The sequence below is a fragment of the Rhineura floridana genome, chromosome 7 (genome assembly GCF_030035675.1).
Source record: "Rhineura floridana isolate rRhiFlo1 chromosome 7, rRhiFlo1.hap2, whole genome shotgun sequence".
Lineage (NCBI taxonomy): Eukaryota > Metazoa > Chordata > Lepidosauria > Squamata > Rhineuridae > Rhineura > Rhineura floridana.
This window is the reverse complement of record NC_084486.1, coordinates 149,544,149-149,569,680: the sequence shown is the minus strand read 5'-3', so window position 1 is coordinate 149,569,680 and position 25,532 is coordinate 149,544,149. Positions and strand designations below refer to the sequence as shown.

General features: G+C 44.2%; 1 protein-coding gene across 10 annotated transcripts in view; it reads left to right on the top strand.

Moving 5' to 3' along the window:
• The window catches only part of LRCH3 (leucine rich repeats and calponin homology domain containing 3), a 120,913-nt gene that overhangs the window by 75,728 nt on the left and 19,653 nt on the right, over nucleotides 1-25,532 (top strand). For 4 of the 10 annotated variants that reach the window (XM_061637556.1, XM_061637554.1, XM_061637558.1 and 1 more), the window contains exons 11-18: nucleotides 948-1,043; nucleotides 4,883-4,934; nucleotides 5,046-5,195; nucleotides 9,712-9,759; nucleotides 11,981-12,034; nucleotides 16,823-16,903; nucleotides 19,189-19,237; nucleotides 22,065-22,190. In XM_061637556.1, coding sequence (XP_061493540.1) covers nucleotides 948-1,043; nucleotides 4,883-4,934; nucleotides 5,046-5,195; nucleotides 9,712-9,759; nucleotides 11,981-12,034; nucleotides 16,823-16,903; nucleotides 19,189-19,237; nucleotides 22,065-22,190 — 656 coding nt within the window. The remainder of the gene's footprint in view (nucleotides 1-947; nucleotides 1,044-4,882; nucleotides 4,935-5,045; nucleotides 5,196-9,711; nucleotides 9,760-11,980; nucleotides 12,035-16,822; nucleotides 16,904-19,188; nucleotides 19,238-22,064; nucleotides 22,191-25,532) is intronic. The other 6 variants (XM_061637563.1, XM_061637562.1, XM_061637561.1 and 3 more) reach the window with 3 other exon arrangements.

The window sequence follows — 25,532 nt, the reverse complement described above, 5'->3', positions numbered from 1 at the left end:
ACTCCACCCCACCCTAGTTTCATCCCTGATCTAAATGTAGCAGAGACTAGTAAAGTAAATGTATTTTGAAAGAGTTTGAGCACTTGGCATATGGGCTTTTAATTACCTAACCAAAAATGGGCATGGTGATGATGAGCCTGACCTTAAATTAGAACAAGGCGTAAGAGTGGGATGGTGCCTCAGGCTGGCTTATGTTAACAAAATCTCTGTTGTTGGTTATCAGTATAAAAATAGATCTGGTTAAATTCATGCCAACTTAAGAAGGTTTTTGTTAAGCTGCATTATTCGTGATAGGATTCCAAACCAGATTTAAGTTTCTGGGACAGCGGGTGGGGGACGGTCTTTCATGGATTGGTAGGGAGACTGATAATACATGCCTTTTCCTTTGAGGGAAGCTGATGTTGCTTTACAAACTACCTTTGTCTGGATATCTGCCTGTTCTGTTCCCCCATGCTCAGCTTGTTCATTTGAAAATAAGCAGAAATTGAGAAATGCCGTTAAGCCTCTAGCACACTCTCCCCATGAGAGAGCTCACTCTGTGGAAGAATGCCCTTGGAGCTTCCTGGCGCTCACTGAAGTGGGGGAATGCAGGACAATATAACTCATTCATTCACAGTGCCATCAGTTACAGTTAAAGTTGAGGATCTGTCAGCTTTGATAAATGTGTTTCTCCATCTCATTCATTGTTAAGTCCATCGTTTCTGTAAAAATCCTATCTTTGTCAATATTTTTAAAATGCCACTACCCATGGCAGCTCGTTCTGCATACTGAGTCTTATAATGAATTTTATCCTTTAAAACATGGACGTTTTAGATATGATCGTCTTAAATTTACTATTCTCTTAAAAGGGTTTTTTGTTTACCATTTCTGTAACATTTCTTCCGTTTTCTTTTATTCTTTTTCTCTGGTTCAATAACCTGCCATTTCCTGTATATGCGTGTCTGCAGAGATGTAGATGAATTAAAACGACCTGAAAGTCTGAGCTTGACACATGATAGAGAGAGACAGCAAATTCTAAGAAGCTACTTAGACAGAGCAGAAAGGTAAGGAGGTGAAATGTCACGCGAAACCCCTCTAAATATGAAGTGTGAGTCTGGCCATCAATAGTTTTATTGCATAAAAACCTTTCTTTAAAATCAAGCTACATCCGCGGCATGCTATACAAAGTTACGTGCCCTCTGGACTGCACAAACTATTTACTGTTGCCTATGGCTTAATCCAGGTGTCGCCAACCTTTTTGGACCAGAGCTCACATTTCAAATTTTAAGAGTGCTGGAGGTACCTATCACAAAATAACTGCTATGGGGGCATAACATAACACAAAATAGCTGCTATGAGATTGTGGTATGACACAAAGTTAGAGAGTAGTTATGGTGAAGATTTTCCCATAATTGTACTTTCATACTAGAAAAGGCTTGACCAGTTTAATTTCTGCCTGCCATAAGCTGTTAAAGGCACAAGAACCCTGTTTTTCCCCATTGCCAACCCTAACCCAAATCCTAAGCTGCCATCATGTACCCACTTACCTGGAAATAAGCCCCATTAAACATAAAAAGACTTACTTCTGAGTAGACATGTATACCACAGTACTGTAAGTTATCTATACAGTGAATTCTTAGACCTGCAAAGCAGGAGACATGCTTATGCCTCTTTGCAAAGTTTTCAAATTTCCTTTTGGGGGGAGGGGGATTCTTTCTCATTCACCCATGCTTAATGTGTAGTAGTACTTGCAGAAAATAATTTCTAAGCTCTACCTGAACTCAGACGAACCCAGCCCAGCAAAGATACATCCTGATTGTTAGGGAAAAGGAAGGGCAAACTATGGAGATTCCAGGGACTAGAAAAAAAGACAGAAGCAGGAAAAGCACATTAAAAGGGAGGGCAAAACAGCTTTGTATGACCTCAGGAATTTCTATTGCCTGGTGTCTAAACAACTCACTTATCAGTCACAGCTCTGACTTTGCTCATTGGCTAATAACACTAACAGGCAGGAGCAACCAGGCTGGCTTATTTTACATAAATCATTTGGAAGGGTACTTGCAAGTTTTGTTCCATAACTTTATTTCTGGGATAAAAATGAAATTTATTTTTGCTTTAAAAAATGAAAGCTCAGATTCTCGGCTAATTGGTGGAGGTGCCATCCTGTGTGCATGATACCCCAGTAAAAATGTGTGCAAATTCCATTGCAGTGAGCACGCTCATGCTCTTGCACAGTGCTCTTGTTCTGCACCAGAGGCTTGTGCTTGAGATGTTTCCAGGAGTGTGTCTTAGAGGCTTTATTGCTGCAGTTCAAATCAGTAGTTTCTGGTTATTTTTAGATAAGGAGATTGCAGAGAAGCTAAATGAATTCTTTGCATCTGTCTTCATGGTGGAAGATATAGGGCAGATCCCTGAACCTGAACTAACATTTGCAGGAAGGGATTCTGAGGAACTGAGACAAATAGTGGTAACGAGAGAGGAAGTTCTAGGCTTAATGGACAATATAAAAACTGACAAATCACCGGGCCCGGATGGCATCCACCCGAGAGTTCTCAAAGAACTCAAAGGTGAAATTGCTGATCTGCTAACTAAAATATGTAACTTGTCCCTCGGGTCCTCTTCCGTGCCTGAGGACTGGAAAGTGGCAAATGTAACGCCAATCTTCAAAAAGGGATCCAGGGGGGATCCCAGAAATTACAGGCCAGTTAGCTTAACTTCTGTCCCTGGAAAACTGGTAGAAAGTATGATTAAAGCTAGATTAACTAAGCGCATAGAAGAACAAGCCTTGCTGAAGCAGAGCCAGCATGGCTTCTGCAAGGGAAAGTCCTGTCTCAGTAACCTATTAGAATTCTTTGAGAGTGTCAACAAGCATATAGATAGAGGTGATCCAGTGGACATAGTGTACTTAGATTTTCAAAAAGCGTTTGACAAGGTACTTCACCAAAGACTTCTGAGGAAGCTTAGCAGTCATGGAATAAGAGGAGAGGTCCTGTTGTGGATAAGGAATTGGTTAAGAAGCAGAAAGCAGAGAGTAGGAATAAACGGACAGTTCTCCCAATGGAGGGCTGTAGAAAGTGGAGTCCCTCAAGGATCGGTATTGGGACCTGTACTTTTCAACTTGTTCATTAATGACCTAGAATTAGGAGTGAGCAGTGAAGTGGCCAAGTTTGCTGATGATACTAAATTGTTCAGGGTTGTTAAAACAAAAAGGGATTGCGAAGAGCTCCAAAAAGACCTCTCCAAACTGAGTGAATGGGTGGAAAAATGGCAAATGCAATTCAATATAAACAAGTGTAAAATTATGCATATTGGAGCAAAAAATCTGAATTTCACATATACGCTCATGGGGTCTGAACTGGCGGTGACCGACCAGGAGAGAGACCGGCAAATTCCATGCTAGGGATAATTAGGAAAGGTATTGAAAATAAAACAGCCAATATAATGCCGTTGTATAAATCTATGGTGCGGCCGCATTTGAAATACTGTGTACAGTTCTGGTCGCCTCATCTCAAAAAGGATATTATAGAGTTGGAAAAGGTTCAGAAGAGGGCAACCAGAATGATCAAGGGGATGGAGCGACTCCCTTACGAGGAAAGGTTGCAGCATTTGGGGCTTTTTAGTTTAGAGAAAAGGCAGGTCAGAGGAGACATGATAGAAGTGTATTATGCATGGCATTGAGAAAGTGGATAGAGAAAAGTTCTTCTCCCTCTCTCATAATACTAGAACTCGTGGACATTCAAAGAAGCTGAATGTTGGAAGATTCAGGACAGACAAAAGGAAGTACTTCCTTACTCAGCGCATAGTTAAACTATGGAATTTGCTCGCACAAGATGCAGTGATGGCCACCAGCTTGGATGGCTTTAAAAGAAGATTAGACAAATCCATGGAGGACAGGGCTATCAATGGCTACTAGCTGTGATGGCTGTGCTCTGCCACCCTAGTCAGAGGCAGCATGCTTCTGAAAACCAGTTGCCGGAAGCCTCAGGAGGGGAGAGTGTTCTTGCACTGGGGTCCTGCTTGCGGGCTTCCCCCAGGCACCTGGTTGGCCACTGTGAGAACAGGATGCTGGACTGGATGAGCCACTGGCCTGATCCAGCAGGCTCTTCTTATGTTCTTAGAAGAGGAAATGTAGGCCTTGTGAGTCCTGGTGGTTTGGGAAGAGGTGGATGGACAGCAGGAGTAACATCTGGCAAAGCTGCAGAGGCTTTGCGGTGACCACTTTACTGAGGACTTCTACTGTGACTTCTTGAGCTTAATCAGCTCTCTGGTTAATCAGCTCTAGAATGGAGTTAAAAGGTATTGCGATGGGAGACAAGTTCTTTCTCAAGGCAGCACAGTCAGTTTGACATGTGTTATTGCAGTTCACGTATAAATGCAAGGTAATTCCAGGCCTCCCATTGACTATGAAGATGACAGTGTGGGGACTGGTTGAAAAGTCAGGGCTGTGTGTGCGAATGTGAAAATACAGATATATTGCGAGTATAGGTAAAATGCATGCTATTTGGTCGTGGATATGAGATTGTGGAGTATCATGGGCTATTTCAGTATCAGATGACAAGAGGATAGTGTCTGTAGGCTGCGAGGTCTTGGAACAATCCTGAATAATAAACTACTATTCATGAGCCCAGGAAAGCGTCATGTACCCTCTCCCCTCATTTCTGCATCTTTGGCAGAAACTGCCCAGGATTGCTGATTTTTTCTCTCTTGAAACATTCAGGTCTAAAACCTGCTTTATTTGAATGAAAACTGCAGTGGTTGGAGATGTTGCTGCAGCCACATCTGTGTCAATATTTAAGAGGAACAGCTTTATTATGTTAACCACTTTATTACAGCATTATACACAGGGAAAGAGAAATGTGTGTTTTTGTCTCTTACAAAGTTCTCTTTCTTCCCTCCCCTCCAGAGGTTCCAGTGACTCGCCTTGCATTCTGTCGCTGTCCAACGCCCATAATCAGGTAACAGGCTCTTGGGATTTGTGTTGCATGTTTGAGAACGTGCTGCCTTCTACTTAGTGTGCGGCTGTTCGCTTTACATGTTATGAGCATTCCAAATAAATTTTGTTCCAGATCTCTCACTGGGACGCAGATCTACACAGAAAGCGTGAGCATTTAATGGAGCGAACCCGGAGGGATGCCCAGCTTGCTGCCCTGCAGTATGAGGAGGACAAGATGAGGACAAAACAGATCCAAAGGGAAGCTGTCCTTGACTTTGTCAAAGTAGGTCAATTTAGGTTTTCATTTTCAATGTGCAACTCTCCAGGGCCTTCATCAGAGAGGTGGTGAGGGTTCCATACTTTTAATTTATTGGGGGATGGGGGAACAGTATTCCCTCTTCTGTAGGAATTTCAAGATCACTTTTTTTGCAAAGGATGACAATAGCAGCATGCAACTTTACGATAAAACATGGAACTCTGTTAAAACACGAACACAACTGAAAAGCAAATGCAATGCTGTGAAACATTACAACACTGCATTTGTATTCATGGCCACTGAATTGCAGGATCCAAGAGTCTCCCATGTGGTTGACCTTCCCAGACCCTGCCTGTTGACCTGGTGGAATGGAGAAAACCAGTGGGATACGGTTATCCCTGGATATAAACTATATCGGAAGGACAGGGAAGGACGTATTGGTGGCGGAGTCGCTCTATACGTGAAAGAAGGCATTGAATCCAGCAAGCTCGAAACCCCAAAAGAGGCAGACTCCTCCACAGAATCGTTGTGGGTGGTGATACCGTGCCCCAGGAGGGACTTAATACTGGGAACGATCTATCGTCCCCCTGATCAAAATGCTCAGGGAGACCTTGAGATGAGATATGAAATTGAGGAAGCATCCAAACTAGGAAATGTGGTAGTAATGGGTGACTTCAACTACCCGGACATAGACTGGCTGCATATGTGTTCCAGTCATGACAAAGAAGCAAAGTTTCTAGATATTCTAAATGACTATTCCCTAGATCAGTTGGTCATGGAACTGACCAGAGGGACGGCAACCCTGGACTTAATCCTCAGTGGGGACCGGGACCTGGTGCGAGATGTAAGTGTTGTCGAACCGATTGGGAGCAGTGACCACAGTGCTATTAAATTAAACATACATGTAACTGGCCAATTGCCACGAAAATCCAACACGGTCACATTTGACTTCAAAAGAGGAAACTTCACAAAAATGAGGGGATTGGTAAAAAGAAAGCTGAAAAACAAAGTCCAGAGGGTCACATCACTCGAAAATGCTTGGAAGTTGTTTAAAAACACTCTATTAGAAGCTCAACTGGAGTGCATACCGCAGATCAGAAAAGGTACCGCCAGGGCCAAGAAGATGCCAGCATGGTTAACGAGCAAAGTCAAGGAAGCTCTTAGAGGCAAAAAGTCTTCCTTCAGAAAATGGAAGTCTTGTCCAAATGAAGAAAATAAAAAAGAACACAAACTCTGGCAAAAGAAATGCAAGAAGACAATAAGGGATGCTAAACAAGAATTTGAGGAGCACATTGCTAAGAACATAAAAACCAACAACAAAAAATTCTATAAATACATTCAAAGCAGGAGACCATCTAGGGAGGCGATTGGACCCTTGGATGATAAGGGAGTCAAAGGTGTACTAAAGAACGATAAGGAGATTGCAGAGAAGCTAAATGAATTCTTTGCATCTGTCTTCACAGTGGAAGATATAGGGCAGATCCCTGAACCTGAACTAACCTTTGCAGGAAGGGATTCTGAGGAACTGAGACAAGTAGTGGTAACGAGAGAGGAAGTTCTAGGCTTAATGGACAATATAAAAACTGACAAATCACCGGGCCCGGATGGCATCCACCCGAGAGTTCTCAAAGAACTCAAAGGTGAAATTGCTGATCTGCTAACTAAAATATGTAACTTGTCCCTCGGGTCCTCTTCCGTGCCTGAGGACTGGAAAGTGGCAAATGTAACGCCAATCTTCAAAAAGGGATCCAGAGGGGATCCCGGAAATTACAGGCCAGTTAACTTAACTTCTGTCCCTGGAAAACTGGTAGAAAGTATTATTAAAGCTAGATTAACTAAGCACATAGAAGAACAAGCCTTGATGAAGCAGAGCCAGCATGGCTTCTGCAAGGGAAAGTCCTGTCTCAGTAACCTATTAGAATTCTTTGAGAGTGTCAACAAGCATATAGATAGAGGTGATCCAGTGGACATAGTGTACTTAGACTTTCAGAAAGCGTTTGACAAGGTACCTCACCAAAGGCTTCTGAGGAAGCTTAGCAGTCATGGAATAAGAGGAGAGGTCCTGTTGTGGATAAGGAATTGGTTAAGAAGCAGAAAGCAGAGAGTAGGAATAAACGGACAGTTCTCCCAATGGAGGGCTGTAGAAAGTGGAGTCCCTTAAGGATCGGTATTGGGACCTGTACTTTTCAACTTGTTCATTAATGACCTAGAATTAGGAGTGAGCAGTGAAGTGGCCAAGTTTGCTGACGACACTAAATTGTTCAGGGTTGTTAAAACAAAAAGGGATTGCGAAGAGCTCCAAAAAGACCTCTCCAAACTGAGTGAATGGGCGGAAAAATGGCAAATGCAATTCAAGATAAACAAGTGTAAAATTATGCATATTGGAGCAAAAAATCTGAATTTCACATATACGCTCATGGGGTCTGAACTGGCGGTGACCGACCAGGAGAGAGACCTCGGGGTTGTAGTGGACAGCACGATGAAAATGTCGACCCAGTGTGCGGCAGCTGTGAAAAAGGCAAATTCCATGCTAGGGATAATTAGGAAAGGTATTGAAAATAAAACAGCCGATATCATAATGCCGTTGTATAAATCTATGGTGCGGCCGCATTTGGAAGACTGTGTACAGTTCTGGTCGCCTCATCTCAAAAAGGATATTCTAGAGTTGGAAAAGGTTCAGAAGAGGGCAACCAGAATGATCAAGGGGATGGAGCGACTCCCTTACGAGGAAAGGTTGCAGCATTTGGGGCTTTTTAGTTTAGAGAAAAGGCGGGTCAGAGGAGACATGATAGAAGTGTATAAAATTATGCATGGCATTGAGAAAGTGGATAGAGAAAAGTTCTTCTCCCTCTCTCATAATACTAGAACTCGTGGACATTCAAAGAAGCTGAATGTTGGAAGATTCAGGACAGACAAAAGGAAGTACTTCCTTACTCAGCGCATAGTTAAACTATGGAATTTGCTCCCACAAGATGCAGTAATGGCCACCAGCTTGGATGGCTTTAAAAGAAGATTAGACAAATTCATGGAGGACAGGGCTATCAATGGCTACTAGCCATGATGGCTGTGCTGTGCCACCCTAGTCAGAGGCAGCATGCTTCTGAAAACCAGTTGCCGGAAGCCTCAGGAGGGGAGAGTGTTCTTGCACTCGGGTCCTGCTTGCGGGCTTCCCCCAGGCACCTGGTTGGCCACTGTGAGAACAGGATGCTGGACTAGATGGGCCACTGGCCTGATCCAGCAGGCTCTTCTTATGTTCTTATGTTCTTTCCTAAACTCCAGGCTCTGGCTTGATAAGCACCAGACATCTCAGGCCCCAGATGAAAGCTGCAGGGGAACACAGCTCCAAGTGTAGCATGGCTAGCATGCATGCAGATGCGCATGCAGACACACTCACACTGAGCCTGATTTGAGCCCTCTGCTCTGTGAACAGTTAGCCTGAAGGCAGAGCGTCCTCTTCTGAGAGGCCCATAGGGCCTGGCATTACCGAAATGGTACACATTTGGGTGGTAAGGTGAGGGATGGGACAGGTGATCCATACTGGCATCATGTTCTGCCCCATCTCTGATCCATTTTCTATCCCTGCAAGGGCTGCCACACCACTACCTAGAAGCTGAATGATGCCCAGATTTAGATAAAAATCCAGCAGCTGTCTACCTGGCTTGGCAGCAGGATGTGTAATAAGATACGGGCTGTTATTCTTTCTTCTGAAACCTGATGAAAAACAAACAGGTCTGAAAGGGTTTTTTACACAGCTTGTTATTTAATAATAGGCCCTTCTGCTTGCTCAGTTTTACTGGAAATTAGATTGCTTTTGTTATCTGTGGGGTTTTCACCACCTTGCAGACAGTAAACTTTTCATGTGGTGTCTCGGAGACCTGCCATTGCAGCACAACATGGCTGCATCAGGTTATGGCTGGACATAGGTGGAGAAAGTATGTCAAAGAAGGTGCTGGAATTCAGGGATGATTTGGAGTGCAATGTGTTAGTTGACAGACCCATTTTTTATTCTTTTGGGATTTATTTAATGCAATTACGAAGAAATATAGTGACAAACTGAGGTTGAGGTATCATAGATAACCCACCTTTACAGTAGCCTTGGGAGAATACTGATATGTTTGGGTCCAAAACAAAATAGTTTAGGAATTTTAAGCACAGCTCTGTTCTTTATCAGTTAATAGTTGCTTTAATACACTCTCCTGGCAGTGATAGATAGGGAAAAAGGATTTTGTAACGTATTCAAAAACACCCTCAAACTCACAGAAGGGAGCTGCTTATCTATATATTCTGTTTAGGTGTCCATATTGTTGTGTCTTTGGATGATTTCTGTATAAACGTAAAGCAAGCTTTTTTGTGTAACATCAACTCTAATCTCTTTCTCTTAGGCAGCTGGGTTGTATTCACAGGTCAGTAAATTGGTTCAGCTTAGGAACTGCTTACCTTTGTGGAACAGATTTTACCAATCATCACCGCTAAATTTCTTTTAGACTTGAGACTGCATGCTTAGCCCTTTCCCTATTAAATTGTCCTGTTTCATTTTTCCCAGCAAAAGGCATCCCAGAGCCCTCAGAAGCAAAGCCCTCTGGATAGTGAGGTAAGAACTGAAAAAATCAGCAGCCCTTTTACCCTCTTTGTGGGGGATGCTTGTCAGTTGGCTGTGATCCTGATAATACTTAACTGAATAAACTCCACTGGATCTCTCTCAAAAATATATCTGTTTAGGACTGTGGTGTAAGCACAGCATTTAAAGATCACTACTGTGCTTCAGCAGAGAGCTGTCTTTTGTCTTTGCCTTGTAAACCTTCTCTACCCACCTGTTTTCACATTGAGCATAGATTTGTCCATGTAGTCTGTGTCTTGTCAATGTATGTAAGTAGACCTATTTATGTCTGTGTAAAGAGTTTTCTTGAAAATGTGGGACCGATGTTGGAAATGGAAATGGACTGCGTTCAAGTCGATCCCGACTTATGGTGACCCTATGAATAGGGTTTTCATGGTTAGCGGTATTCAGAGGTGGTTTACCATTGCCTTCCTCTGAGGCTGAGAGGCAGTGACTGGCCCAAGGTGAGCTTCATGGCTATGGGGATTTGAACCCTGGTCTCCCAGGTCATAGTGCAACACCTTAACCACTATGCCACACTGGATCTTGTGGTGTGTGTGATGTTAGAGCAGATAAAGTATTGGGGACACTAAAAACACTTGAAGTTGCTGGTGCTTCAACGTTTCTTCATTAAGCAATAACTAAATTCCAACCTGAACTTCCAAGTCATCACTAAAAACAAGTGGATTGACCATCAAATGCAAGGCTGCTGACATTTGCACTGTTTAACACCATCAAACAGCCAAGCTCTCTGCTTTTCATGCTTGCATTTTCTCAGCAAGTGCACTTGTGTCAGCGCACATGCTGCCTTCATAGCGTGCTCTGTTCACTGAGTTCACTAGCAGCTGCACTAGCCTTCACCAACCTGCTGCCCTCTAGATGGTTTGGACTACAACTCCCATCACCTCACCTCCAAAAGGATATTGTAGAGCTGGAAAAGGTTCAGAAAAGGGCAATCAAATTGATGAAGAAACTCCCTTAAGAGGAAAGGTTACAACATTTGGGGATTTATAGCTTTAGGGGGAGGGGGAAAGGCAAGTGTGGGGGGCAGGTATATTAAATTATACAATGGTGTGGAAAAAGTGGGTAGAGAAACGTTTTTCTCCCTCTCTCATGGCACTAGGACCATCCAATGAAGCTGAATGTTGGATGATTTAGGAGAGACAAGAGAAAATATTCATATAGCACAGAGGTAAACTGCAGAATTTGCTCCCCCAAGAAGCAGTGATGGCCACCAGCTTGGATGGCTTTAAAAGAGGATTAGACAAATTCATGGAGGATAAGGCTATCAGTGGCTGCTAGCCATAATGGCTACGTTCTGCCTGCATTGTTGGAGGTGCTATGCATCTGAATGGCAGTTGCTGGGAATCACAAGTGGGGAAGGTGCTGCTACACTCAGGTCCTGCTTGTGGGCCTCTCAGGAGCATCTTGTTGGCCACTGTGAGAACAGGATGCTGGACTAGATGGGTCATTGGCCTGATCCAGCAGGTGGTTCTTCCATTCTTATCAACCCTAGCCAGCACAGCCATGATGGCTGGGACAGATGGGCCCAAAATATCTGGAGGGTGCTAAATTGGCAAAGGCTTAACTCCATTATGCTTGTAGGGTAGCCAATGCTCAAGGCTGATATTGGTGCCTTGAATCAGAATTTTGGTTGGTTCTCAGCCTTCCCGTCATTGGCATTAGTTTCATAAGAAGCGTTTGTACACCACCAGGGCCAATTTTCTTGTTTTGCCAACGGAAAATAGTTTTTACTTCATGATCAGATGATCATAAGACACAACAAAATATACCACAGATACGTAGGAAAGTGTTTTCCAGTAGTCTGCTTTCGGTGACTCTGGATTGATTTCAAATAGTTCTGTTCTTTTTATTTGATCTTTTGTTTCAGTTCCTCCCAAGCTGTGTGTGTGTCCTTTCCTAAATATTGCCTTGTTCTCCACTGGAAAGATTTGCACACCAAATGGGGTTCTTTCTTGGATACAGCAGCAGAAAGCAAAATGGCTCTTGAATTAATTGCAGATGTTTTTAATGCTGAGATTATTTAGAGACTTAATAGGTTACTTTCCTCGCTCCCCATTGTTTCAGTTATACTGATTGCCACCATGTGCCTTCTGCATTAAGAACCTTGTCAATTCCAGATGTCTGTCTGTGTCTGCATATTTTGTGGTGGTATTCTCTGTTTCTGATGTTGCCCTCTCTCCCGCATCCCCAGTGTCCCTTTCCATCCAGAAGGTCTCAGCACACTGACGATAGTGCCTTGCTGGTGGTAAGAATCCTGCACGCAATGGCCTGTTTATGTGTCAGCCTCCTAGATCATAGTTAGCATGTCTTTTATGGTTTGCTGAGATTAGGCAGTTGAGTGCTATTCTTAAATAACATAAAACATGGCTATCTTTTAATTATAATAGCAGTTTTGCTATAAATTGGTACCCTGGGCTCCTTCCTTCCTTCTGGGAGATGGTTGCAGCCAGTGATCGCAGCAATGTTTTCCAGAACTTCCAGTTCTGATTTAGTGCCTGGAACTCACAGGAACATTGGTTGATGGAACTAATAGAAACATGATGTAAATAAGCTTCAGGAGGGATGATCACCTAAAATTCCTGCCTGACCTCATAGAATCATCCACACGTAAGTTATGTGTGGACAACCCATTCGTTACAATACCCAAAAGTGGCCTGATAAGATCCAGGTGTTATGTCAACAGATAGTCCTCAGTGGCCAGCCAGTGCAGTATTGTGATGTGGAATCCTAGATTTGGAAGAGGCACAATGGGTCATGTCACCCAGTATCCTGTGTCCAACTGCAGGATCCCCTTTCCCCAAATCATGCAACACAAACGCTCATCCATCTTCTCCTCTGAAGATGTGAGGTCTTCTCTACTGCTGTTGTTGTTTAGCGAGTGGCTATCTGAATGGCTGGGGTGATCCATTTGATTATGTTGATAAACACTTAACCATGACTAAACACTTTATTGCCTCATTGTTTAAATCAATGGAGGTGCTTATACAGCTCTTCAATATGAGTTGTTTTAAAAAATGTTGTCAACATTTCATATAACACTATTTCCATGTTTTATGCTATTTCCTTCCTCGGTATCTCAAAATTAGCTATTGAAATCCAGTTTCTTGTCTTCTTTGGTCTGTAGAAAACTTGCTGTGCTCTGCCTGCCTATCCACCCTTGCACAATTTGCATGCCTCCAGTTTATTTGATCATTTATCTTCTCTTCAGTTATGTGCTTAAGATTTCATATGTGCAGCCGTGTTGCTGGCTCAGGAGCCCTGAAACTTGATCTAGCTGTGAAGTAAACCATCAGAAACACTCTTGTCTTAGGTATTTTGTTCAGGCAATGCATTGCCCTATTCGTGTTTTAAGAATACATGGAAGAAAGAGGCCAGAAAATGGGTTCTGAAGTTTGGTTGATAGGGAACCTTGTTTAATATTAACTATGGTTAAGATCAATGCCAAATTTAAACCTTAATCATGCTTTTAAAGGGTGGGAGGAATTCATGCCATCGTGGAGAGGGTGCGCACGGTTCTATGGCCCACTCCCAGTCCCTTATCTTGACTTGTTCTTTAATTCATTGTTATGTCGGCACTGGCCCTGGGTTGTGACTTTTTTGTTTGCAAACAACATTTGTTAGGATTACAGTACTAGTAATTAGAAATAGGGGAAAAACTGAGCATTTGGCCTTTTCTGACTAGAGAAACTTCTGTCTCTTGAAAATAATTGTTGTCTGGTAGTAGGCAAACTAGCTAGTTGGTAGCAAAGATATCACACACAAGTTGTCATTTTTAGTTCCCCTTTTGTGTTCCTTTTTCCAGCATTCTTACAGGTGTGAATGTAAACTGTTTCTGACCCCACCCTCATCCTGATTTTCATCAATGAGGTGAAAGTGGGATTTATATGGGATGGATTTTTTATTTGCATGGTTTAGAATTGTTTTCTGCCCTATCCCAAGATTTGGATCAAGCTGTGATATATTCTTGTTATCTCAGGCATGCATATTTCCTTGTTTGTCAACAGGGCACAATCCAGTTTTAATTTCTCTTTGACAAAGCACTATTGAGATGAATGGGATTTGGGCAACACCAACCCATTTCCAGCATATGGTTTACACATCTATTTCAGACTCTCTTAAATTATACTTGCTTATGTGAGGGTAATTCTCCCACAACATAATAGAGCATTGTGTAGAACTCAAATGAAGACCTTTTGTTTGGTACTTCCCTTATTACATCACACTGTCCAGACAGCCAAGACTGCTTTTTTCTTTCTCTGAACAATGATGTTAACTGCTGTATAAGGAAACTGCGTGGAAGAAGGCCTGACAGGCAGGCAGTATGAAATTACACCTGTGCCCTTTGGCCTTTACATGTTTGTTGCTTGCACAGAATGGAGTCGCAGCTGTTTTCCCTCCCCTTCCTCTGTGCCTGAGATTTTTAGCAGGCTTTCCAGTTGCCTGCTGTAGTTTGGTTTCTGCTGTGCATGAGGTTGTGTTTCTGAAGCATTGTATGCTTTCAGTTGTAGTTAAGTGCTCACCGTTCCCAAATTCTAGGAAGCAGAGTACTAACAAGTTGCACGTTTCTTCTTCAAATGCATGCGCTGAAGGAGAGAGCATTGGAGGTAGATTTGAGAGTGGCACTGCAGTCAGGCTTTCTAGTGACTCCAGAACATAGCTGGCATGGCTCTGTGCATGCACAGCCAGGCCAGAAGTCATGCGGCGCTGACATCTCAGCACATGCCGTCAGGTTAGGAGCCTCTCTCCCCTCACATTAGGCAAGGGGCCACTGCAAGAGTTGGGCACAACTCATAGACAGTGGAAGAACAAGTAGGGTAGGAGACTATTTATTCTTTCTTCCTGTAATTTTACATATTTTAATTTTTTTGTAACCTTGAATTGAAAAAGTCATTTGGAAATATCATAACTACTGAGTTGATGGAGGCTTGTATTCATGAGCAACACCCCCTCAAAGTCACCAGATGGGCTTGGAACTAAACACGATGATACGTGAAAGCACAACACATTCAGCATTAATTTTTGTTTGTATTGATTTTATTATATATATCCCACCTTTTAGGATACAAATCCTTCTAAGGTGGCTTATCAGAAACGTTAAACTACCTTTTTAAAAACCACAGTAAAACAATATCAACGTATAAAAAGTGAAATTGGCCTCCTCCCCACAGTTGGTGGTAAAATGGCTGTAGCGAGGAAGGGATAGTCCTATTGGAGCAGGCTCTGAGGTGGTCTTCACCTACCTGCCTTCCTCTCACTCCTGAAATCTTCCCCTTAAAACAGCTGATGGTAAGTGGCCCTGCTGGGGAGAAGACAGCCCAGTCGGTGCAGGTTTCAGGACATATTTATTATTACAACCATGAGGATGGAAATTGCTAAATCAGGGGTAGCTAATGTAGTGCCCTCTAGATGTTGTTGGACTCAAACTTCTGTGAGCTGCAGGAAGCGTTGCCCATGATCAGAGATGGCGAGAGTTGTAGACCAACAACATGTGGAGAGCAACATGTTGGCTACCATTGGGCTGAGTGTACATGGTGCTTTACACAAGCAAAAATGGCAGAGCCAGGGGTCTTGTACTCTAAATTTCACCAGTTACACATAGATAGGCTTCATTTCAGCTGGGGTGGGGTTTGTGGAGGAAATCAAGGTGAAATCAAAGGCTTCACAGAAAAGGTAGGCTTTCAAAAGGGATTGGAAGGAAGATGCCTTTCCTAAATAACTTTCAGCCATAGTGTTTAAAAAATTATTTAAGGATATAAATTCTGTACAGTGACACTTGTTACTGGACCAGCTTCTGGGATCAGCACTGCAACAGTTACCTTTAAAACTCCCCATGGCAGCTAGCCAATGTGTTCCTTCCGGCACGGCTGCTTAGTCTGCAGTAAGCAGTTATATTTCTGCTGTGTCTCTACACTTCTGGCCCCTGTCTCTGCTTGTCCTCTTTCATCTTTACTTTAAACTCTTTGGTGTGAGATAATCCTGATTTTGCATGCAAGTGTCAATTACCACCAGGTACCTATTGCAGCCCTGGGCAATCTTGGGATGCCAAAAGAATGTTGTTGTTGTTTTACTGTATATAATGTCTGTCATCTTTGCCTGTCATGAATAGCACCTGATGTCCCATAAGGAGACATTTTACTGTAATGAGTTACCCTCTTCCACGCATTACATGCTGCAGTTATTCCTAGTTCATTGCGTTCCTGAGAGTTTAATAATTGAGCTTTTTGAACCAAATTTTCAAGCAATCCTCAAACGTGCCTGTTGCTAAATGAGAGCTTGTGAGGCGAAGGGAAATAAGTCACTGGGGAAGCCTGGACAGTTTTCTGTATGGAGACTGCCCGTTGCTGGTTTTCCTGCATCCCCTAAAGGTGGTGCTGTCACATCATGCCATGTGGATGCTGATAAAAGAAAGGGGTTGCCCCAGCCTTGGAGCGCAATACTATTGCAACCCTGGCATTGGAAGGGCTATGATGAATACACAGAGGCTTCCTTGACACAGAAGGCTTAAAATTGTGCATGATTTGCCAGTAATTTATTCCACTTAAGAGCAGACTTGACTGGAAAAATCTGTTAAGAATTGTTTCAAGAAAGGCAGTAACATTACTTGAAGCACGCCTTTGTTCAAGTAATGAGAAGAGACCATAACTCAGTGGCAGAGCTAATGTTGCAAGGAGGTCCCATGTTCAGTCTTCGATGTCTCCATTTTAAAGGAGCTGTAGTTAGCAGCAGGCCTGGAAAAGACTTTGGCCTGAGACATTAGAAAGCTGCTGCCAACAAGAGTAGTTGTTACTGGGTTTAGATGGATCAGTGACATGACGTGGAATAAACCGCCCAGAGAGCTTTGGCTATGGGGCGGTATATAAATGTAATAAATAATAATAATAAGGTAGCTTCATATGTGAGTATGCAGTGCTAAGAGTAATGCCAAGGGAAGTCTGCTGGTTTCCTCTGCTTTGAGCCTTGTATCTTCTACAGGTGATTCTCTGTCTTTCTCCCTCTCTTTCCCCCCTTCTCTCTTGTCTGCCATCCCTGACAGAATGGCTTTGAGCCCGTCTTAGTGTTTGAGATTGACAGTAATACCAACACCATTAAAAGGAGGCCAGGGACACTCAAGCAGGTGAAGAGCATGCAGCGTGTGACTGTTTTGGCTGGATTCCCCTTTTATGTTTCCTGTTTATCTGGTACTGAGGGCAGAGTTGATCCCTATTCTTGGTCTGGCCCGATTTAAACTGGAGGCCATGGGAGACTTTTCATGTCCATAGAACAGAACCAATAACTGTTCTTACTTAAGGGGCGGGACGACTGGAGAGAGTTGGCAGTCATGCAGGTTTGTGCGCTGTGTCGGGAGGAGGGAGTGAAACTGGGGAAGGTTAAGCAAAAGATAGTCATCTAAGAATAGCTGGATCAGAGGATCAGACCAAGAAGGCCTATCTGGTCCAGGATTCTGTTTTCAGCAGTAGCCAATCAGTTTCCTCTGGGAGCTGAATGCAGGAGGGCCTAAGAAGCAACACATCTCTCCTGTTGTTCATTCCTCTGCAATTTGTATTCAGAAGTAGACGGCCTCTGAAGATGAAGGCCATTTGGCTATCATGCTAACAGTCTTGCTTAAATCAATCATCCTCAGTGAATTTCAGTCCATCTGAACCAGCGGCCATCATCGCGTCTGGTGGCAGCACATCCTTCATGTTAACTTAGTGTTATGGGGAGAATTGCTTTCCCCCAGTCTGCCCTGAATCTGCTGCCAACTGGCCTCATTGGATGACTCTAATGTTCTGAGAGAGGGATAAAAGTTTTGCTCTCACCACTTTCTCCATGTCATTTGTAATCGTATGTAACCTCCCATCATATTTCCCCTCATTTGCCTTTTTTTTTCTAAACTGAAAAACCCACAAATGCTTTAGTCTTTCCTCATGTGGAAGACGCTCCAGCCCCTAAATCATTTTGGTTGCCCAAAGTCATTGCAAAGACCACAGGATTTTAGTTTCTGCCTATTAGATCCCATCTGTGCCACCCAGAACCACCTACTGGTACACATTTCTGGTTTGCCATGTGGATTAACCAGAATAGGATTGCCAAAGGGAAGCAGTGTTATTCTGACGTAACGTGATGTTTAACCTGTCTGCAGTAGAAGTTGAGCATTAGCCTACAAATCTTAAAGAGCTTTTTTGCTGAATCTTGGACAACAGATAAAGGCAGCATCTTCTGACCACTAAAATAACTGCATGTCACATCCATCTGTGTCTGTCAAGTTTGCATCTGGTATTTCTTGTGCTTTGCAGACTTCTTTTGCAGTTACCGTTCTAATTTTTCATTGTGAAAATGATGAGATATTTACATCGCTTTCTTGTGGGTATTTAATACTTCACTAGACTCCCTAGAGTGAGGACGTTGAACATACTACACAGATCTAGTGTCTGTCAGGCTGGGAGACAGGGCGGAGACAGAGGTGAAAGCAGCCTGTCTTCTTTTCACTCAGACACACAAGCAAGCCTGACCTGGAAGACATTAGAGTGGTCAAAGGTATCTTCAGACTTACTCTGTCCCATTGTTGAGGCCTCATTGCTGTTTTGGCTAATTTTCCTAAGTTTCCCTTCCTGGTGAGAGCCTGGGTGGTAGAGCACAGTAGAATCAATGGCTGACATTTCTCACGTCCTAGAGTGAGGACTGCGGAAGAGTTCTGGGCTGTGTTCTGTAACTCGCTTGTCCTGGTGACTTTACATCATGTTAGAAAGTGACTGGAGGTCAGACCGCAGTGTGCCCTTCCTCAACTGAGGGAACAAAGAGTAACAGGCGGAGGAACCTTTGTAGATGGGCCTGTGCACTCGCTGCTTGGTGCTTATTGTACAAAATGAATTTCTGCTCTCTCTGTAATGTGAACAGAAAAGTCAGCCTGTGTGCATGCATGCCTTAACAGTGCCTTTACTCCCCTTGACGAATGTGATTATCTTGTATGTACATGTCGGAAACTGTAATCAATAAACAAATCATCTTATAATCATCATAATATTCAGTTGAATATTCACTTTGTACTCATTTGGCTTTGATAAAGATCTTATGTGGAATCAACTTTGCTTGTTTTTCAGTAGCTGGCTTAGTGGCCGCCTCCGCTCCCCTTTTTTGTGGTTCTTGTCCCAAATGCATTTAATCTCAGCTGTACTGTCCTCCATTATTCTTTTCCCAGAAGAGTTCTGCTCATTTTGTTAATCTTTTTTTTATGGCATGTCTTTTTTTATTCTCCTGGAGAATCATCTGTTTCCACCCACCTAAATGGTATCTGAGATATGTGTGGTTTGCCACCCTGGGCTCCTGCTGGGAGGAAGGGCGGGATATAAATGAAATAATAAATAAATAAAGTTTATTTGTGTTACGTTCTACTGCTTCATCTCTTTCCTTTATTCACAGAGCGATGACAGATCCACCATCTCACCAAATTCACCTACTGCTCAAACAGGTAAACTGAGGGGGAATAAAGGGGGAAACAGATGCATCACTGAGAAGGCTCTCAGGGTGCAAGCTAGGCTGCCATGGGTCTTGGCCAGATCCTGTGGGCCAATGTGGCACCATAGCCAAATGCTGTGGCAGCACTCTAAGCCAATTGTGGATGTTACACTTGAATAGAACTTGCAGCCTTGCGGCTTTATAGGTGTAATAATTATACAGCCACGAGAGTGCTGTATACTATAGTCAGCATGGATTTTTTGCATTCTGCAATGGTAAATTGAAAATAGCCCCTCAAGGCATTCTGATGCTTCCCATAAGCTCATTTCAAAACAAAACCTTACAAAACATATAGTCATGAACTCAGAAACGCTTGCTTAACAACCCTCTAAATTTTCATGGCAATACACAGTCAGAGAGAGTAGAGAGTTCAAAATGTAAAAAGTGGACTTTTTTCTGCCAGAGGTCTCATAATTTGTTGAATTAATTAAAATTAATCATGTTCACAGAGTCCCTGTAATCCTATTACTGACCTTGCCCCATACTCTGACCTTCATCTTCTGCAGTTCAAAAGTTAAAAAAATTAATTTAAGAAATTTAGCATTGAACACAATAATGTCGGGCATGCTCAGTAAGAACCAACTAAAACTTCTACAAGCCAGACTCACAGCTGCTGGGCTTGCCTAATCAGGGGGCCACACCTACACCAGACCTTGATTTCACTCTGTCCTGGCTTCCCCCAAAGAATCCTGAGAAGTGTATTTTGTGAAGGGGGCTGAGAGGAGACTCCTATTCCCCTGACAGAGCTGCAGTGGCCAGAGGGTTTAACAGTCAGCCGCTCTATTGAAGCTCTGTGAGGGGAACAGGGCATCTCCTAGCAACTCAGCAGCCTTCACTAACTACCGGGATTCTTTGGGAGAAGCCATGACTGTCTAAAGTGGCATAAAGGTCTGGTGTGAATGTGGCCAGGGACAGCTTTGGTTTAAATTTGGGTGAGAGGCTACATGTGCCTGCTATAGAATAAAAAGGTGGGGTAAACCCTGAAAAAGAATGATACTGTTCACAATGTTTTCCTTTTGGAAAGGAAAGGGGGTTTCCCTCTGCCCAGTGCCCACCCACCCAATCTCCTCCCCTGCCCCTCCTCCCCCCTTCCCGGCCCCTCCCCCAGGTCAGTTTCACCAATCCTAAGCATGGTTGCACAGGAGTAAATCCCACTGAACTCAAAAAGCATGCAAATGATCAAACCTGTTCTCCCTCCTATCTCCTTCATCTTGCCCCTTCTCTCCCCCTTCCTTCACTCCTCCTTCCCTCCCCCCAGTCCTCCCCCCTCCCCCTCAGTCAGTTTTACCTATCCTGAGCATCATTGCACAGGAGTAAATCCCACTGAACTCAATAAGCATGCAAATGATCAAACCTACGCTACCCTGCTCCTCCCTCTCATCACTTCCCTTTTGCCCCTTCCCTCCCCTTCCTTCACCCCTCCCCAACCCCTCCCAATCCTCTCCTTCCCCCTCTCCTTCCTCTTTACTCTCCCCTCCTCCCCTATGGTCACTTTTATCTATCCTAGCCATTATTGCACAGGAGTAAATCCTACTGAATTCAATAAGCATTCAAATGATCAGGCCTGCCTTTCACCTCCTTCCCCCCTCCTTTCTTCCTCCTTTCTTCCTTGCCTTCCCTCTTCCTTTTTCCTCCTCCCCTGCCCACTCCAGGCCTCCCTCCCCATGGTCAGTTTTACCTATCCTAAGCATGATTGCAGGGGATCCCACTGAACTCAATAAGCATGCAAATGATCAATCCACTCTCAGCAAACTTGCACGGGATCCCAGATCTCACTAATAGGCAAAAAACCTTGCAGTTTAAGAACATACCTATAGCCAACAGATATTTCTAAGAAACTTTAAAAAGCAGGGAAATTGGGCAACTATAGCGAATTCACCAGGGGAGCAGGAGACCTGACCTCCTCTCTGAGATATTGTACTGCCCTACAAATTGGTCAAAATGCAAACACAATTTGGGTTGGTCTTTCACAGTCCAATCCAATTTCGTAAGATAGGTCACCACGTTACCCTTCTTTTGTAGATGGGGTGTGTGTTGGCATTGGGACAGCAGTGCCTTGGCTAAGGCCTCCAAATGAGTTCATTTCAGAAGTGAGGCTTGAACCTGTATCTTCCTGATTCATAGCTCAGTCAGTCAGCCGAACTTTTACTCAGTAGAGGGCTAAGACAGCTCACTTACATGCAAGTAAAGTCTCCAAGACAAATATTTGTCTCCAAATGTAGCCAGATTCAGACAACCCGCATAATCTGTTTTCATGGTTAATAGATCATTACTGTCCGGGCAGGCAAGCATTTCTCTCACTGATGAATGTTGCCTGTGGTTGTTTTAAAAGGAGATCCTGGGGCAAACCAGAACATGGCCATAACTGGAGATGAACAGGCTATTATTTCACAGCTGTGGAAACCAGTTGTATTGGAATAAAACCTTTTTGTATGGGTTCAGAAATACAGGACTATTGTAGCCTGAGCTCCAGTTACATTAGTAGGGGCTGGGAGCTTTGATATGCAGGGTTGGTTTTCTGGGCTGAGGCTCCTGTGGGCATAGCTTAGGTTGTGAAAGTGAAATAAAGTAGGGAGGACTTTGTTCCAGAGGGTTGTGAGGAATGTTCATGGCCCATAGTCTTCTAGAATGAGCTGCTCTTTGCCTCACATCTTTATAACACTGGACAATACGTTTGTCAGTTTAAAAATGCTTTCCTCTAATTGTTGTTCTGCTGGGCTCACAGCATACTTTAAATAACATATTTTCTCCCCCCACCCCCTTTGCATGTCTGCATTCAGTTCACCTCTCTGCTCCGTATCCCGGTCCTGCTGCTGCCTCTGCTGCTGCTCCTTCCTACCGAAATCCTCCCCAGCGTCCTGAGAGCTTCCTTTTTCGGAATGTTGCTAGGGATGAAGCGAGCAAAGGTAGGCTGCACAATTGGACCTGTGAGAGTGTGGCTCAGTAGTCTCAGCATTTCATTTAGCCAGTTGGGGCATAAGAAGGTGCCTTATATCAAGTCAGCCCGTTGGTCTATCCACTTTAGTCTTGTCTGCACTGACTGGCAGCAGGTCTCCAGGATTTTGGGCAGTGGTCATTCCCAGCCCTACCTGGAGTCTGGAGATGCCAGAGATTGAAATTGGGGCTTTTTGCATTGAAAGCATGTGCTCTACAGGTGTGTTTTCTTGGGGGGGGACACTCCGGGACACAGCCCCTTTATTTTTTTTGCAGCCGCCCTCCTCCTGGAGTCCCTCTGTCTATCCCTACAGCCAATCAAGCCACAGCAATTCTAAAAGCTGCGCAGCCACTACAGTTAATCAGCAGTCAATATGAATCTCCTTGCATGCTAATTGGCTCCCGCCATCTATTGTTGTGGGGAGGAGAGAAACACAAGGAGGGAGAGAGTCAACAGGGGTTAAGAGAGGGAAGTTTACTGAGAAGAGAAGGGACAACCTAGCCTGATTTAAGAGGGGATTTGCATCAGAATCTTACAAAAATGAAGGGGTTTCAAACAGTCCCATGCAGACCCATAGCAGCCAACGTGGAGGATAGGTGAAGACAGCCACACCGGGGTGGGGAGGATGGGGCTAAGAGTGGTGAGGTAAAGCAGTGTTTTCAAAGAAGGGGGACAAAGGAAGGAAGGTTGCTTGTAAAATACAAGGTGCATTGCTTGTGAAGCATTTTTTCCCGATTGGGAGAAAGTGGAGGGTGGGGGAGAGATACAAAGGGCTAAGAAGAGTGGGGGTATTTTACAGACATCACTGCGCGAGACAGAAGTCCTTCTCACAGCTGATCTACAAAAAGCAGGTTTCTTCCCCTTGTAAAATCCAGGCAGCTTCATTCTTCTCAGCCCTTTGCTCTTTCTGGCTTCCCCCGCCCTCCAGAAGGCTCTCTCACACAGCCTTCCTTCTCCCTTTCTTCAGCCTTCCTTTGCCCCTTTCCTTGTGAGGAAATGCCCCCTCACCTCACTCTCCGCCCACTCCTCAGCCCTCTTTCTCTCTCTCCCCACATATCCTCTGTTTTGGCTGCAGTGAGTCTGTGCCAAGAGAAACACTAGTCAAGCAATGCCCCTTGTATTTTGCAGGAGGCATCATGTGGGTGGCAGAAGTCCTTCTCTCAGCTGATATGCAAAACGCAAAGGGAAGAAGCCTCCTTTTTGCAGATCAGCTGTGAGAGGGACCTTTCTTGCAGGCAGCAGTGCCTGTGAAATGCCAGCTTCTTTGCCCCCCCCCATGGGGAGGGGAGAAACAACCCCTTTGCTGGCTCTGTGTTTGGTGCTTTGGGAAGCACCAGGCACACGGCTAGCCATGCCTCATGTGCAGTGATTTCCAAGCACCTGATTGCCAGCAGGATGCTGTGGCTTGGGACCCCCCTGCAAGGGGTTTTCATATGTGGGTTGGACAATGATGTCATGTGATTGACAGGTGGGTGCCCCCACTCACATGTCAGATTTGGCCTGTGAGGCCGATCCTGGTGATTCATGAAGGGACCCTGGACTTCTAAATTTGCCACTACACTACTGGTGCTCTACCACTGAGCTGAGGCTCTTTTCCCTAAACATTTGGTGTTGCATAGTTTGTTAACTAGGGCTTGATCTCACAAACAGCAGATGAAAATGGTTAATCTGTGGCTGGGCTTTCTCACTTCATAATGCTGAAGTAAGCATTCTATCGGCAGTGGCAGTGGGGCTGACATGACTGAATGTTTCTCCATACCAGACAAAAACAAAAAAGCTCTTCATTGAAAACGCACGTGTCAGGACAAAAACTAAGCTAAGCTCCTTCTCCCTTACATGCTACTTTTCAGTTTGGGGTAATTGTTTTTATATGTAGGAACATTTGGTTGTGTCAGCCCCCACCTTTAATCTGCAGTGGTAGAGTCCAGTGGTTTACAGCTTCATCTGTTCGTGAAAATTAGGCTGGTGTGTGTTAAAGATCCACTTTTGTGCATTGGGCTGGGCAGTGTTTTCTGTTTCTCCTTTTTAGAGCTGTTGTGATTTTTACAGTTTATGCTTTGAATGGTGGAGTGTGTAATACCTTTCCACTCAAATTCAGCAAAAGTCCCCACATCTATCTTACGTCATGATGCCATTTCAGGAAGTGATATGACAGCCGCTCACATTCTTTGCCCTTGTGGAGTGCAGATGAAGTCGCACCATGCTTGCTTGCTTTATTCATTGAAGACCGAGATGGAAACCCTGTGGCTCTCCAGAGATTGTGGGCCTCAACTCCCATCAGTTCCAGCCAGGGTGGCCAGTGGTTGGGGATGATGGGAGTTGTAGTTCCATCAACATCTGGAGGGTCACAGCTTCCCCATCCCCAATTCAAGATATTTATATTTCACATTTCAACTCAGAAAGCTCTTAAGGCAGTTTATCAGCATCAATTTGAAACAATAAAAATACAAAAATAAAGCCTTTAAATGAAATTAGCAGCAGACAACAGAAGAATAAAAACAGCATAAATGGCAAATAAAATAAAAGGAATGAAAAGCAGAAGTGAACAGAATGGGTCTTGCCTGTTGCTTAAAAGAGAGCAGCAAAGTCGGCAGGTGAACATGTGTAAGTTCCACAGCTTGGGTACCACAACAGAAAAGGCCTGTTCTACACTCGCCACGTGCCTCAGATGGCACGCATGCAGAGCCTCTGAATTAGGTGGGGGGGGGGAATGGGAGAGAAATGCTGCTGGACCAACTGCTTTCTCACAAGTAACCAAGCAGCCCTCAGTTCAGACATCTGCAGTTGGGGAAAGATGAGGCTGGGGAGATGCTGCGACCTTCCAGACTCCTTCCAGTGGCTTATAAGCCTGGGAGAGGGGAAGCAGAGGAGAAGGCTGCAGAAGGCAGAGGCTGCTTCTTGAGCGGAGGAGCAGACAAGTGGGGAAGGCAGCTGAACTAGTGGGGAGGGTTAAGGTGGGCTATCTCCCCCTCCTAGTGAGTGTAGCTATTTCCATTTATCTGACGGTAAGGTGGCAGAACTGCCTAGTGATGGGCCCCGTAAGAGTTGGTACGATCAATTCCCATCCTGAGTGGGCTTGAACCCCTAAAACCATGGCAATGGGCTGTACCCCAGTTCTGTGACTGAGTAAGGGTATGTTTTGGCTTGGGGTGTGGAGAAGTGGCTGCCGCCAGGTAGGGTGGCAGGTCCAGGGTGCAGCACATGCACCTGGCCAAGACAAAGAACCAAGCTGACAACAGGAGTAGCTTGTCTAAATTACTAATGAAGTCATTCCAGGCTCCTACAAGCTGCAGGAAAGTGAGCCACATGCCAA